The sequence below is a fragment of the Sceloporus undulatus genome, chromosome 3, assembly GCF_019175285.1.
Source record: "Sceloporus undulatus isolate JIND9_A2432 ecotype Alabama chromosome 3, SceUnd_v1.1, whole genome shotgun sequence".
Taxonomy (NCBI): Eukaryota; Metazoa; Chordata; class Lepidosauria; order Squamata; family Phrynosomatidae; genus Sceloporus; species Sceloporus undulatus.
In genome coordinates this window covers 187,948,166-187,963,766 of record NC_056524.1, presented here as the reverse complement: position 1 = coordinate 187,963,766, position 15,601 = coordinate 187,948,166, and the positions used below count along the sequence as shown (strand labels likewise).

The 15,601-nt window shown below is 38.1% G+C and overlaps 1 protein-coding gene across 5 annotated transcripts in view; it reads left to right on the top strand.

Annotated features, from left to right (window-relative positions):
• MGMT (O-6-methylguanine-DNA methyltransferase) overlaps positions 1-15,601 on the top strand; it is a 258,236-nt gene that overhangs the window by 14,602 nt on the left and 228,033 nt on the right. For 3 of the 5 annotated variants that reach the window (XM_042459837.1, XM_042459835.1, XM_042459833.1), the window contains exon 2: positions 10,099-10,146. The exons of the other annotated variants lie outside the window; for them this stretch is intronic. In XM_042459837.1, the coding sequence (XP_042315771.1) occupies positions 10,123-10,146 (24 nt within the window). In that variant the 5' untranslated portion in view covers positions 10,099-10,122. The remainder of the gene's footprint in view (positions 1-10,098; positions 10,147-15,601) is intronic. 5 annotated transcript variants of the gene reach the window in all.

Genomic DNA, 15,601 nt, shown 5'->3' with positions numbered 1-15,601 from the left:
GTGAAAGTAGGAAACTAGGAAATATTCTCCCATGTGGCCCAGGTCTTTGCATTGTGCAATGATGCTGTGAGGGATTTGACTCTGCTATTGGGTCAATATTGAAATAACTCTTCAATAAATTTAGTCTTCAATAAATTTAGTGAATTCCTGCCAAATGGAACATCTCAGGATCAGAACAAGGCCTCCAATGTAAATTGGGTATTGGATCAATATTGAAAGAACTGTTCTATAAATTAGCAAGTTCCTGCTAAATGGAAGATTTCAACATCCCAGAGTCCACGCAAAACTAGGTCCCCAAGCATTTTACAAAAGTTTCATATCAAGAGTGAGTTTCAGCCACCTGTCATGTCAAGTGTTTTTTTTTGTTTGTTTGTTTGTTTTTAAGAATGATAAACAGCTGGTCCACAATAGTGGTAACAAATCTGTTGTATTTTGCCACTGATATGGTTCTTTTTTCATGCAATGCAATGTACTGGAAGAAAAATCCATGCTGTTTTGTTGTTGAAACATGAGGTAGGAAGAAACACATCCGCAAACACTTGATCCTGACTAGGAAAGATCAAGCAGAAATACTGATGTCATGAGAGGCTAGAATAGAAGGATGTGATGCAGACAATTCATTGTGGGTCAGCCAAAGACATGATTTGGGAATTCCCAGGGCTGAAGAAGGATATAACAAACATAAGAGTACTAGAAAACTTTGCTAGAAACTTATATCATGTAGCATTCTTTACTACATAATATACAAAATGTACAGAGAGGAACAGCATATATTCAGGGCCTGAAATAAGAGAAATCCTTTTAAAGTCAAAAAGTGTGGCAGCCCCTTGATATTGAGCTGAAGGCTTACATTGATCTATTGCTATTGGCCAGGATTTCTGATGGATGTCATGATGCATTGGATGAACTGTAGTATCCAGGCTCAGGTGCTGCCACCATCAGAACAATGAAGAATAGATTTTGTTCATCACAAAGCACTTGATGTTTGACAGCTAGGGAACAAAAATGATGTGTAGAGTCACTGATAAATCTGCTGTCTTTTAGGATAGGTGCACTGTGTTTTTGAGCAACTTCTAATGAAATCAGCTTGAATCTAACTATTGGTAAACGTCCAAGTGGATTCAGAGGTTAATGCCCATTTCAGCAGTATATGCCAGGTAAATCAGGAGATATGGAAGGCAGTAGGAAAAGAGGAAGACTGAATTTCAGATGGATAGACTCAATCAAGAAAACAACTTTTTTGAGCCTGCAATACCTGGGCAGGGTGGTAGATGATAGGGTGTCTTGGGTATCTCATTTATAGGCTTGCTGTAAGCCAACATTAACTTGATGGCAGTTAACAGCAACAGCAACCTAGTATTCATTGGGGGTCTCACATCCAAGTACTAACCTACTGAATAAGTATCCCACTGTAAAGATGCTAATGTGCAAACTTACGTATGACTAATCCCTTTTATTTCCCTGTTTCTTAGAGCTTGGTAAGAGAACATCTCCCTTTCATGCAGCAGAATTAGTAAAATATTGTGGCTTTACCTGCTGCTAAGCTGCTCTAGTATAAAAAGTAAGGTGGAAATAGGGTTTTTGTAGGAAAAGGCACTTTATAGAATGTACATAATTGAAGTAACTGCAAATATGTGTTGGTTATGAATTGCTGCTTAAGTTCTTGCTCTCTGAAATCAGAGCTAGATGGCAGGAATGTTCTTGAATACTAAGGATGAGAAGATTGCGGCTATAATTATAGCAAATAAAACAGTCTTCTGTTAGTGGATATACTTTGTTTTATATTGTGTCATTAATATTTAAAATGTGGATTTGAATTCTTTTCAGTTATCTCCATTTAGTGGTTGTTGATAATTCCATAGTGAGAGTCTCTAAGAATATGATTAACCCTTGGGGTCATTTTATAATGTAATTATTAATGATTGATTCTGTTTATCCTTGAAATCAATATAAAAGGCAAAATTGCTTGGCATATATTTGGGTTTGATTTCTTACCTTTGGTAAACATGACCAACCAGTGCTGTCTTTTCATATAAAAACATATTTGAGGTATCTAAAAGTGTGCAGCTTAGTATTTAAATAATTATGGCTATATGTGGTGGTTTTTACATGACATATGTTAATATGGCCAATAGTGTTAACATCTCCTGCCACTAATAGTTAGGGTGGAGATGTATAGTAATTGATCTTCCTGGGAGTGCTGTAATGTAAAAACAATTCAGGCTGTTTGAAGTATATTTTACAAGTGTGCATTGGGCTTTTGGGATGTTACATTGAAAAACCCAATTGTACAGTTACCATGGGAACCCAATTAGAATAGATTGCTTGGGTTTTTTTTAGTCTTTTCATCTTGACCAAAAAATCTAATGTACTTTAAATGTTTTCATATGGAATTTTATTCATAGTCTGGATTGATGTAATAATAGCTTTTATTAGAATGCTAAAGTCACATAGCACGAAGTATTCTGTATCAGGGCTTTCCTGCTCAATGCAGAAATATATTATTGCATGATATCTATGTTTATATATAGTAAAGGTAAAGATATTCCCCATTGACAAGGTTGTCAAGTTGTGTCTGACCATAGGGAGGTGTTCATCTCCATTACTAAGCCAAAGAGCCAGCATTGTTAGAAACTACTATGTTATCACGTGGCCAGTATGATTGCACAGAATGCTGTTTATCTTCCCACCGAAGTGATACCTATTTATCTACTTGCATTTGCATGATTTCGAACTATCAAGTTGGCAGAAGCTGGGACTACTAATGGGAGCTCACCGCATCAGGTGGCACCTGGGCCTTGAACTGCCAACCTGCCGATCTTGCAGTCAACAGAGTCTGTGTGTGTGTGTGTGTGTGTGTGTGTGTGTGTGTGTGTATTTTGTATATACTCATGTATAAGTCTAGAAATTTTAGTCAAAAAATTGACCCTCCCCCAAAACCAGGATTGACTTATCCATGGGTCAATGTAAGTCCTGTATTTTGACTACGCGGGCATGCTATATGCAGCTTTCAGCATATGTTGAAAGGCGCGTGGGGCACGCGGGGTGGCGTGTCTCATTCGGATGAACGGGGCGCGCACCTGTGGCGTGCATGCGCCGCCGCATGCACGAGCCCCATTCACTTGGCTTACACGGTGTGTGTGTGTGTGTCCGGAACAGATCCCCCATGTAAGCCAAGGGCAGACTGTATTATAAAAAGGGAACAATTCCTTGGTGAAAAGCAAGAGCATAATCTGTCCTGCAAGCACTGATTCCTTTCTATTCTGTCATCCATCCAGCCTTAGTGTGAGCATAAAAAGATATGTCTGCTGGAATTTTGTAAGTTCTTTGGCACTGCTTTCCTTTGCTTCATACTTTAGATCTTTTGTTACATGCCCCTAGGTTTTACACTTGACTTATCCATGGGTCATATCAAAATCTATAATTTTGGCCCCAAAACCTGTCCATGATTTATACATGAGGTTGACTTATAGTCAAGTATATATGGTGTGTGTGTGTGTGTATTTAAATTGTGTTTCAACTATGGTATGTTTCATTTTCATTGTGATATGCTAACTTTATTGTGGTCAAATATCGTGGTTTCTGAAAACTTGTTATAATAATTTTAAAAAGCTTGTGTTCTCTGTTATCTAGAATTCTATGTGTTCTTATCTTTTTGATGGAATATTTTTTCAGATATTTAAGTATTTTCACAAGGAAGAGAAGGGAATTCTCACCATGTCCAAAGACGACAGGACTAGAAGCAGTGGGATTAAATGACTGGCAAGCATCATTTAGGATAAACATTTGTAAGATAAGTAATAATAGTTCAGCAGTGGAATGAGAAATTTAGAGAAACTATAGGCTCACCTTCTGGAGGTTTTCAGGAAAACAGTGCCTAGGTTGGAATGTTTATTTTACCTTTTCATAGCAGGAGGTGGGAATCCCTGTGTATCTCCCTGTCTTTTGAAATTTGAAGTCCTGAACAGTGGGCCATCAGATGAAAGTATGAAGCAAAACTTGGAAGCAGAATCTCTGCAGATACCTGTATTGTGGAAATCTGTGATGAGTAGGGAAGATAGAAGTACAGTACACTTTTTAATGCAACATTTTAAATGTGCGTTTTTAAAAATGTCTTTTAAATATTTCTTTTCAAGGATGAAAGTGTATTCTGATTTCAGGCGTATTTACTGCTTTTTCTCTCATGCTGGGATCTCTCTTAGTGGCAAGCTAAGGCACTTCTAATGTCCAGCTGTGAAAGCAGAGCCGTAGCTTGCTTTGGAACATATTCCAACACCATTCCTTGATCTACCAAGCAGAGAATGTGCTTGGCCTCAGTCAGCTTGCCAAATAACAGCACAGCTCTTGGAGCTGTGTCTGGCTGTGTGAATTGTTAAAGCATCCATGACATTTCATGCCAACCAAATGGCTGAGGAGAAATTATGACTCCTCACAGAGCGATGGTATCAGTTTTCTGAAACCAAGATTCCTTTTTTCTGTTTTCAGAATGTTCTCAAGCCCATATTCAGGGGTGGATATAAGATACAGTGCTCATAAATTTCTTTTCCCTGTGCTTACAAACCAGAACAATAGTGGCAGATTATTCATTTACAGAGATAAGTGGATCCTGCAAGAAAATATTCAATATTCCATATGTACTTTATTCCAGGATATTCCATTTCCTCTCCCCATAGTATTCTATTCCATTGGACCAAACAGTGACCACACATTGTGTCTAATGAAACCTGCTTGGGTTTCACTGAAACTATTTGGGCAGCCTCCTTGCCCCTCCATAGTTTTTTTTCTTTTGAACTTTCTTGGTACTTATGGCAACCTGGGAGCTCACCAAAGTCTATTAATATATCAATAATCTATGTCAGTGGTGTTGTTTGACCACACAAGGCACTTGGCAAACTAAGCATGATAATAGTATATATAACTCATGGGTGAGCCATGTGTGCCTCTGTAAATACTGTTGGTCTCCTGCTCTCATCAGTTTGAGCTAGCATTGCCAATGGCCAGAGATGACAGAAGCTGTAATAGAGTATTTGAAAGCTAACTTGCATCTCATTCCTGACATCTGTGCATCTTGTTGTTGTTAACTGCTGTCAAGTTGACTTCAATGTACGGTGATCCCATGAATGAGAGACCTCCAAGTCCACCCTATCATCAGGAGTGCTGCTAAGGTCTTGCAGATTCAGGATCATTGCTTCCTTGGTTGAGAATATCTATCTGCAATACATTCTGTTGCTGGTTGTAGAGCACCTCCAATCTTGGTTTAAATTTCACATTGATTTCTCAGATCTTGTGGAAGAGGTTTCTTGTTCTTTCTTTTTTATTGTTATGTTCTGTTTCTCAGCACTGATTATTATAGTAGTTCTCCTTGTCTATGTGCATAAGTTGTTGAACTGTTGCATTCAGAGTTCTGAGTCAATACCTGTCACCTTTTACTTTTGCTTCTTGTCTGCCCTTAACTGCTTGAAAAGTGTCTTCTGTCATCCATTGAAGCTTTCTTTCTTTTTGGCTATTGATAGTGTCATTTTGCATTCTTCACTGACAATGTCCCTGGCTTCTGTCTAGAGTTTTACTGGCTCCTGATCAATAGTGCAAATCTATTTTTCACATAATCTTTAAATGTTACAGGGATGTTCTTCAGGTTGTATCTTGGCATGATGCTTGGTTTTGGGGCTCAACAGACGGGTGGCCTGCAGCCTCCTTTTTTTGCCCCCGATCATTGCCATGGCAACCAGATGCTGCCACAACGATCTGCTCCCTCTTGGGAGCAAAAAGAAACTGCTGAAAGCAGCTTCTTGGAAGGGGCACCATTATGGCACTCGTGCGCCATGGCGATGCCTCTTGCACAGGGTGCCGTTTGGGCACTCTGACGCCCATGCGTCATCATGGCGTGCCCCGTATGGACGGGCACGTGCCAAGATGGTGCACAGGCACAGATAGTAGGGCTTTTAGCATGTAAACGCTGAGCCCTACCTAGCCCTACTTTCGGGCCCAGGCCAGCGCAAAGTGCCCGTCTGTACCAGCCCTTTGTCTTTTTCTTTAGCTTTATTCTAATTTTGTTATTAGTAGTTCATGGTCTGTGCCACAATCTACTTCTGGTCTGGTTTTTACTGAGAGAAAATAGATTCTCTATCTTTTTGCTTCTTATTATGTAGACTATTTGATTTCTGTATTGGCGATCGGGTCATTTCCATGTATACAGTTGCTTCTTGGGCTGCTTGAAGAATGTGTTTGCAATGAACAAACTGTGGATCATACAAAATTCAGTCAGAGGGTCTTTTGCTTAATTTTTGATTAAAGACCAACTTTTCCTACAATCTTTCATTCTGCTCTGTTTTGTAATTTTGCATTCCAATCACCTATGATTAACAAGCACTGTTCTGATGTATGATCAGTTTCCTCCTGGATTCTAGCATAGACTCTTTCAATTTATTTACCTTCTGCCTCTAGTTGGAGCATAAACTTGGATTGTGGTTATATTAATGGTTTTCTTACCTGTTTACTCTCAAACAGATCACTGCCATAGCTAAACCAGTTATTACATGTTCTGTATAGCAAAACAGGGTTGCAGTGTATTGAACCTGGAGATGACTTTCTAAGATACAAATAGAGAGAGGTTAAAACCATTTTCTCCCTTGTTTCTGCATGCCACACTTGAGTTTAATGTTTGAATAACTTAAAAAGTGAAGCAAACTGTTTATCCTATAGAAGGAAATTGTAATGTTCAGCTGTTTCTCATAACTTGTACCAAACTGTCTAAAAGTTCACAGATATTTGAATCCCATAGTTTATTATTGGACAATGGCTCCACTTTAAAAATAAATGCTCCTAACCTTACTTGAAAATACCTTTTCCTATACCTCACTGGTAACTGGCCCTGTCTGCATTCATCCAGAAGCACCTGCTCCCTCCAGAATATGTTCGTCCCCTGTGGGAAAGTAGGAAAGCAACTGGATCTTAATGATATTCAAAATCAGATTTTCTCTTCGATTAGTCAGGAGGGCTGAAAGGCAAAAACATCTTTCCTTGAGTCCACCTCTTCGCTGGAGATTTAGCATTTGACCTCTGATATTCTCGTTTTCTACCAACTGCCTTTAAGTGCTGTGTTAGGGCAGAGGGAATTTTGAATTTGTTTCCTAAGAGAAGCTTAAATTTCTTTTGGGCAAAGGGCTGGGGAAACAGGGTCATTTAAAAGTTCTCCTTTGATAAATAAGAATTTGAGGCCTTCATTAGAGCAACATAACAAAATACAAAGCATGCAATATCTTGAAAGCTGGGTAGTGTTTAAATAGCATAATAATTAATTCCACCTCCCTTCCCTGAATCACGTGCCTTTAAATAATGTGTAGTTTTGAGATGTTATAGATTGTTTGCATTTTTATGTTTATATTTCCTGCATTTTTAAAAGAAAAAAATATATAAGAAAGTTATTCAACTATCAACTGTAATAGGCTGCTTATTGGGAATGAGGACAATTAGATTTCGCATTGAAATTGTTTCTCACTTCTGCTGTAATATTTTATCCTCTTTTTTTCCCTCAGTGGCATGTGGGGGGGGGGGGAATCCAAAGAAGAGTATGTGTTGAGGAAATGAGAAAGAAATGCTGATCAATTTGTTATGTTGCAGAGCCAAAGAATTATTGATTGTAATGTGGGGTGCTAGAGTTTTGACCTCTTTCAAATGTTATATAACACCATTCTGGATGTTCGCTCTCAAAGGCAAATGGTACATACTTGATACCTTCACTTTTAACTTAATACCACTTTAAAACAGTACATCAGGTGATATGGAGACTTAAAAATTAATAAAGACTTTTTTAGGAAAACAAGTAAAATTGGAAAAAATGTAGAGCTATGGTTGTATGACAACAACACTTCTTGGGTATAGAAATTGAAATGAATTGGAATTAAAAGAAAACAAATATTGCAGTTTTATTACTAAAAATAATTTCTGTTCTTACAAAACATGCTTCATTAAACAATCAAAACAAAAAGTTCAATCAATTTTGAAAGTGATGTTCCTCCCTCCATCCCAATTTATCTTTGAAATCTAGGTCTTGGCTGGTTTTGCTACCTGTACTAAATTGGGTTAGCATGATTGAAAGGGGATATAATTTCTATTCAAGCTGCTCAAAGCTCTTTATTTTTAACACACATTTAACTAAAACACTTGGGAGAAGTCCACTTCTTGTTAAGACTTCAACATCCCCACCCCTCTAATTAAGATCTGAGAATACTCCCTATACACATGTCTGACTTAGCAAAGAAAGACCTCCAGCAAACAAAATGAAACTAAGCTTTGTAATTCTAATTATTGAGAAACCTTGTACAGATTATTTTTTGTGGGGTGGAGGTTATTTTATGTTACCAAAACTGCATGCTGAAAGGGAATGATCCACCACTATGAGAGCCTTGGTTAGACACATTAGTGTTTTTGGATAAGGGTGTTTTTTTTGTTTGGTTTTTACACGTGCTTTTGTTTTCTTGGCTCTCACTGGCCTTGCTAGATCAGCCTCCTGCTTTGACGCAGGAGGAACATTCTATTGAAATGACAGGGTTGGAGTCCCAAATAGTAACTTTTATGGTGCATTGGTTACATCCACCTGTATTGCGTGCCATGTGGAGAATAAAATCGTATTTCTGTGCCTGTTCAGAAATCTAAAGAAGAAAAGGAGTAGTAAAATATTTACTATTATCTGCATGGGCAATTTAGATAATCTGCTTTCCCAGTAAAAAGTTACCTATTTCCTTGGAGAGTGGTGGAGTCTCCTTCCTTGGAGGTCTTTAAACAGAGGCTGGATGGCCATCTGTTGGGGATGCTTTGATTGAGAGTTCCTGCATGGCAGGGGGTTGGACTGGATGGCCCTTGCAGTCTCTTACATATCCATGATTCTATGGCCGGTTACACACCGGCACTTGGGACGTCCGCAGAATGTCCCATTTTAAAAAAGGGGCGTCTCTTCTAGACGCCCTTGGGTCTAATACGGACTCTGTCCGTACAGTATGGCGCCAGCCCTTCTACATGGCCGGCGCCATATTGACGTATTGGACGCTGAGCGTCCAAACGTCGCGCGGTGCTAATGACGTCACGAATGCGCCTTTGGCGCTTTGTGACGTCATCAGTGTGCCGCGGAAAGAAGCTCCATTTTGGAGCTTCTTTTTTGCTCCGCGCGGGAGCCGCACGGTGTGGCTGCTGCGGCTCCTGCGCGGAGCAAGCGGCGGCAGCGGCAGACCGCCTCAAAGCGGCGGTCTATAACCCGCCCAAGATTCCCAGATATGCTTTTACACTATGTCACTTGATAAATGTCTATTTATCCTTAGTAGAAAGTAAATACAGTTCATGCTGAGTTTTGAAGAACAACTTGGTGGTTAAAAATTATAAAGTCAGTGAGTTACAAAGTACATTGTAACTTTATCCAACATGTTCCTACTACTTCATATATTTCACATTCTTAGATGACATGGAAATATGATTAAGATTTCAAAATTAAATCCTCAGTTGTTTTCAGCTGAAAAAAAATCTTAGCATCTAGATTTATGTGAAAGCCGTGTAGCTTTATAGAAAAACCTCTTAGCACTTCAGCTTCATCTTTGTTTTTCTTTTTACATAGTTCCTTGTATCTCAGTATATATACTGCACGTCTTGTTTAATCTAAGGAAGGAAACAAATATGGATAAGGAAAAAGAAGCCCAGCATTTAGTGGTTCATGCACAATATATTTTAAGCAATATTTTTGCAGACTTTCGGATGTATCTCCAGCTATTCTTTTATCCTGTGGGTCCATATTTTACAGGGAAAGTGATGAGAGAAGTCCTCATAATGTCATCTGTTGATTATGACTCATTACAGATGATAGATGACCTTGTGAACTTCAAAATTCCTGTTTGTTCATAAGACAAGAAAATTTCCCATCCACTGCTTTATAATAAACATGCTTAAAATATACAGACATTTGTGTGCGTGTGTGCGTGTGTGTGTGTGTGTGTAATTTCATTTTATAAGAGAATAAAACAGCTCATTGTCATCTCTGTTAGCTCCTTTCATTAAATGTATGTTTTTGTATATTTCTTTTCTTAACAAGTTTCACTTTTTCCATGTTTGTAGGCTAAGCTGCTTTTTGGGCTTAACATGGCATCAAAACTGCATCAAAAAGTAAGTTGTATTTGTGTGTGTGTGTATGGGGAGGGGGTGAGCACATTTAGGTCCACACACAAAGTAATAATGCTGGAGAAGAATTCACATAACATAGTTGGCATCTTTCCCCAGTGTCCAGCAGTCAGTGTTAAGAATCCAGTTGACAAGATTGATGCTGCATTGTAAATCTCAGTAGCTCTGTCATGGTTGGTAACAGGCAGCAGTGGCCCTTTCCGCATCACATATCTATCTTCCACAGAGCATAACCTAATTGAACGTTGCTGTATTTTTAGGGTTAACTGAGCAGTTTTCTGCCATTCTGTGACTTGATGAATATTCTTTTTTTAAAAATCCCAAACAGAAGTACAATAAATAACCAGGCTTAGCTTAGCATTTGAATGAGTGTTGTGAGTTTAGGGAAACAACATAAAGCCAGTTATTCCTTTGATAAATCTAAACTTCATAGAAAACTATATTTTATAAGGTGTTTAGTTAAAATATAAGCAGTTATTTCATTTATGCATACTTAACATAGATTACACTTAAATATACTTTTGTAGCAATCTTTCTCTTTTCTCTTACTTTTTTGTGTGTGATTGTTCTTGTACAGTGCAAGCTACATAACATCCTTATCCAGCAGAGATAAGCAGGCCATCTTGTTTACTGATGGAGTTTTTTTTTTCTAGCTTGGAGGAAAACTCAAGATATGACCTCCTAATCAAAATTAAACAGTCTTAAGTAATATCATGAATTTGTTTTTCTCCCAATTTCTTCTTTTAGTGTTCTTTCATTATAAGTCCATCTTTATACAGTCTTAATTATTTATCTTGTTTTCTAAATATCTACACACATCATAGATTTCTTATTTTGGGAATATGCACATAAGGGCTAATTGAGTTCTCAGTAACTCCCATTCAGTTCTGTGGAACAACATAAGCAAATGGTATCTGGAACTGAATAAAGAGAGGGACAGTCATGAACTATATCTTAGACATCACAACAATCAGGCAGAGAGGGGACATCCTATCTTTTTGAAGCCCACCACATTTGTGAACCAAGTGTGTATGTTTTATCATGTATGAAAATGACTACTTTTCCTTATTAATTAGCTGGGAATAGACTGTTGCTATTGAGACTGAACATGGATTATGTTCTTGAAGCTCAATTGGATGGTTCTATGTGGTGTAGAGCACATACTTTTAGAGAGAAATCTCTCTCAAAATGTCCCCCCCCCCAGTCTATCTGTGATAATGATGGATATTGGAAGCAGTTATAGAAGCAGTTAATAAACAAAGAAATCTAGAGCTATCGATTACTGAGCACTCTGTTAACACAACTCTGAACATTAACAGTTTTGATATAGGCACAGTTTTTCTTTTTCATCAGTTTTGAGGCAGCCAATGTATTATGCAAGGGTCTGTTCCTGGGCACTTTGTGTAAAAAAGCTTTCATATAAAATCTGGGGCCCTATTTCTCTTATCTGAAATGATTAAGGAAGTATTCTCTCTAGACATTTTCTAGTTTCTCAAGCAAGATTCTCTGGTGAACTTCCAGCAGAAGCATGCCATAGAATGGCACTGGAGAACCAAGAAAATATCTAGAGAGAACATATTTTTTAGATGTATGAAAGTGAACCTTTGTTATACAAACTCATTTAACATGCAGGCCACCTCTGTATATCTAAACTGGTAAAGGAAGATGTTTGTTCTGTATTTGCTGAACATGCAAGATACTGATCGATTGCATTTGCACTACTGTACTATTCCAAAAAATTTAAGTAGTTCCACTTTTTGTGAACCCCACCCCCACCCACGGTTTCTATCCACAGTTCTTCTGAACTGCTGTATTTGGTGGGACACTTCCAAGTTTTGAGTGCTACTTGTCTTGATAATTGAAGATAAGATAATATGAAGCTTTTGTCCCAGGACAGACAAAGCCTCTGAGGCTTTATTGTGACCTCGTCTCACAAACATCCCAGCACCGGGATGTGGGGGGGGGGGGGGGGGGGGATGAAAAACATTGTTTGCTGTTCAGAAGGTTTCTAGGAGCTGCATTTCTGGGGCCCCAGCCAACAACATTCTCTATGTCTCTCTCTCATCATAATCATAAAAAATCAAAACCAGAATTGGATGTCTATCCACCTCTATTTTTACCTTATTTTTTCAACCCTTCCATTTTCAACCCTTGCATGTTCTGTTCCAGATGTTGAGGGCAAAAATTTTTTCCCATTCCCATAAGAGCTTCCTGATATTGTTTCACATACTGCTTCATATAGGAGCTTTTAAAAAAATGATAATGTTGGCTCATCCCTTCCTGCTTCCGTTTGACAGAAAAGGGCCTCAGATTGCCCTGTGTACAGTGGATTGTGGATACTGGATGAGAGAAAGAAATGAATATGGAATAAACATGGGATACGTATTTCCTCTTCTTATTATATATGAACACATTTTAATGAATATCATATACTGTGTTGTATACCTATGTATGTATCCATGTCTATAAACACATAGAGATCTAGATATATATATTTCCTTCAATGTAGGCTCTCAAGAGCACTGCAAATAGAATTTAGTTGACATACCAGTTATTGGAAAATTATTTGTTTGACTGTTTTAAAAATGAATATGGAAACAGTTTTATTTGTTTACAAGCAGATGCTAAGACCTTCTGTGGTTTAGCTTAAAGGATAGTGTTAATAGTATTGCCCATACTGCTTGGATGATTTTTTTGTTTTGTTTTGTTGTTATTCTCTAGTTCTGACTCCTCAGGTGTACCTATTTCAGTCTTATGGCGGATGATGGATGATACAGGAAAGTTTCTTTTGAAACACTTCTGATATTGTGCAATGCACTTGGGGGTCAGCTACACTTGACTGATGCATGATTTATCTGATGTCCCTGCCACTTTCAGAGATAAAGCTGCTATTTTATCAAAAATGCCAGAAACTGTGACTTACAATTTATATGCCTTCTTTTTTCAAATAATTGCTCTGATTACTTTCCGGTATGGCAATAAAATGATAGAGGTAATTGCACACAAATGTGAGATAGCACCAAAATACAATAAAATTAACCTGAATTAGCTTGACTTGTCAATGTAGTATGTATGAAATGTATTTTTGCAATAAGGGAGCCCAATATTATAGCTGGAAGGTGAGTTATTGCCTTAATGTAATACAGTTTGAAATTTAAAAAAGAAACTGTTACAGTTGAGGGTGATTGTGCTTTTGAAATTAAGTAGAAGTGATTCTTGTAATTGGCAGCAATAATGCATTGCAAAGGTAATATCTTTTATTGTGTTATGCCTAGTTGCATTATCTCTTAGTTTGTTTTGACTTGAGCGTCTCAAAGAATATAACAAACAGTTCTTTGAATTTTTGTGGATTTTGATAACAGAACATCCTGTAAAATATTATGCAGTTTTGATTATAAACCTTGCCACTTTGATTCATATCTAAAAAACAGTTTTTCAGCTCCAGTTAAACCTGGGGGAAAATCCACACATTTTATATTTTTTAATCAGATTTGTTAGCTTCAGTGTTCCTGTATATGACAACTGAGGATGAAGCTTTACAGGTATGGACTAGCTCATACCTACAGAACAAACAAGGTCCTGCTAGGATATAATAGTTAAGTGTTAATGTAGCACAACCAGTATGCGAATGTGGACAGTTATTCCACCCCCAACATCATATGTGCAATATGGCTCTGTCCCCAGCATGGTCTACAGAGGGAGGCCTTTCTATGTACAGTTGTATGTGTGGATGTCTTCATACAGTGCAGGGTCCCAAATTTCCTAGAACACTCTGTATGTACAGTCATGTGCATCACAGCCTCCCCCTGTGACATCCATGTTTTATTTGGACATCTAAAGGTAGGGCTATGCAATTTAACACCAGATGGGGCTTCTCGACAAACCTCTCCTTGCTGTTATGTTACTTGTGCTGCTTTTAAAAATGCTTTAACAAGTTTCAGCAGTAAGCCAGATTACTCAATAGAGAAGGGGACAGTTATAAAATTCACTGTTAATGTTGAAAAAAATAGTGAACTCTGTGGTAAGTATAATGGCCTCCAGGGTAGGGGAAAAAACTTGTCCTTAAAAAGGCAGAGAATCACTGTACTTGCAGTGCATCAGAACTAATAATGTGCTGCTGCTATGTAGATGGAACAGCTGCCACATTTCAGTGTCTGCTCACCTTGGATGTTGTGGTTAGGTGTGGAACATAGGTAGAAAATGCAAAGATGGCATAAAACTAATAGAAGTCCACTAATCATAGACTGTACCAATAACAGTGCCCACATGCTGCTCAAACCCCAAGGGAGATCTGATACATTCATGATGAGAGACACTCATCACATGCTCTTGCATACCTACACACAGATCACACTGATAGTGGCATGTAGCCCCACTCCATCAAAAGCATAACCACGAATCCCCCCTGCTCACTGAACCTCTTTTTCACCCTGCCTTCAGCTGACTGCTCCATACACCCATGCCAACATTACCCATCCTTTTTATACCAACTCTGGGGTACAACCACCTTTATCTGTGATATAACTGTTTATCATGGAACACAGAAATCTTCTTGAAGCAAGCAGATTAATAGCCTCTTGCAGGGGGAGGTCATCCTGTTCACTATCACTACTTATGGAGTGCCTGTTTGGTGGAATGTGGTCCCTTTGTCCTAAATTTGATTGATACTCCCAACTGGCATAGGCCAATTGAATCAACATAGATGTTGACTTACCATTCAGCAATAGATTTTTACTCTAACTGAAACTAGCAATTAGATACAAACTTTTTTTGTGTGAAGTGTCCTTTCTTCCTACTCTCCATCACTGAAGACTCTTGTTGTGAGGTCTTAGGTATGAACAACATGAAGACAGAGACACAGGGAACCTTATGTCCAGTCATCTTATAGTCGCCAACTGTGGGAATTGTATATCAGTGGTGGTATGCTGCGATTGGGTGCTGATTTTACAGCACATTATGTGTTGTCTCATGACAGTGTGGACTGAGTAATGAACAGTAGTGGGGCTGATATTCTCTTACATATTTCTTAAGTTTATGAAAGGAGATTTGCTGTGGAAGATTTGGACTTCGTGTAAAGTGCTTTGAAGCAAGCTTTGGCTGGTTTAAGACATTTGGTTTAAACCAAATTACTTAAAAATATTTGTTGAATTTTTTAAAAAAACAATTATTCAAGTTAGTGGTTATAGCATCTGAATTGCTTTTTACTACATAATTTTCTTATTTAGTGCTGTATTGCTGTAGTCCTTATACATCAATGCAAAAAAACAAAAGCAACCCTGTCTTAAAACACCCCTACCTCTCAAAAAGGGTGTTTAAAAAAAAAAAAAACACTGTTTCCCCTCTCTCCCAATCCTGCTTTCAAGGGGCCTATTGCTATAAGAGTATAGGGTATTATTGCAATAATAATAACGTCCCTAGGTTACCAACATACTGCCCATAA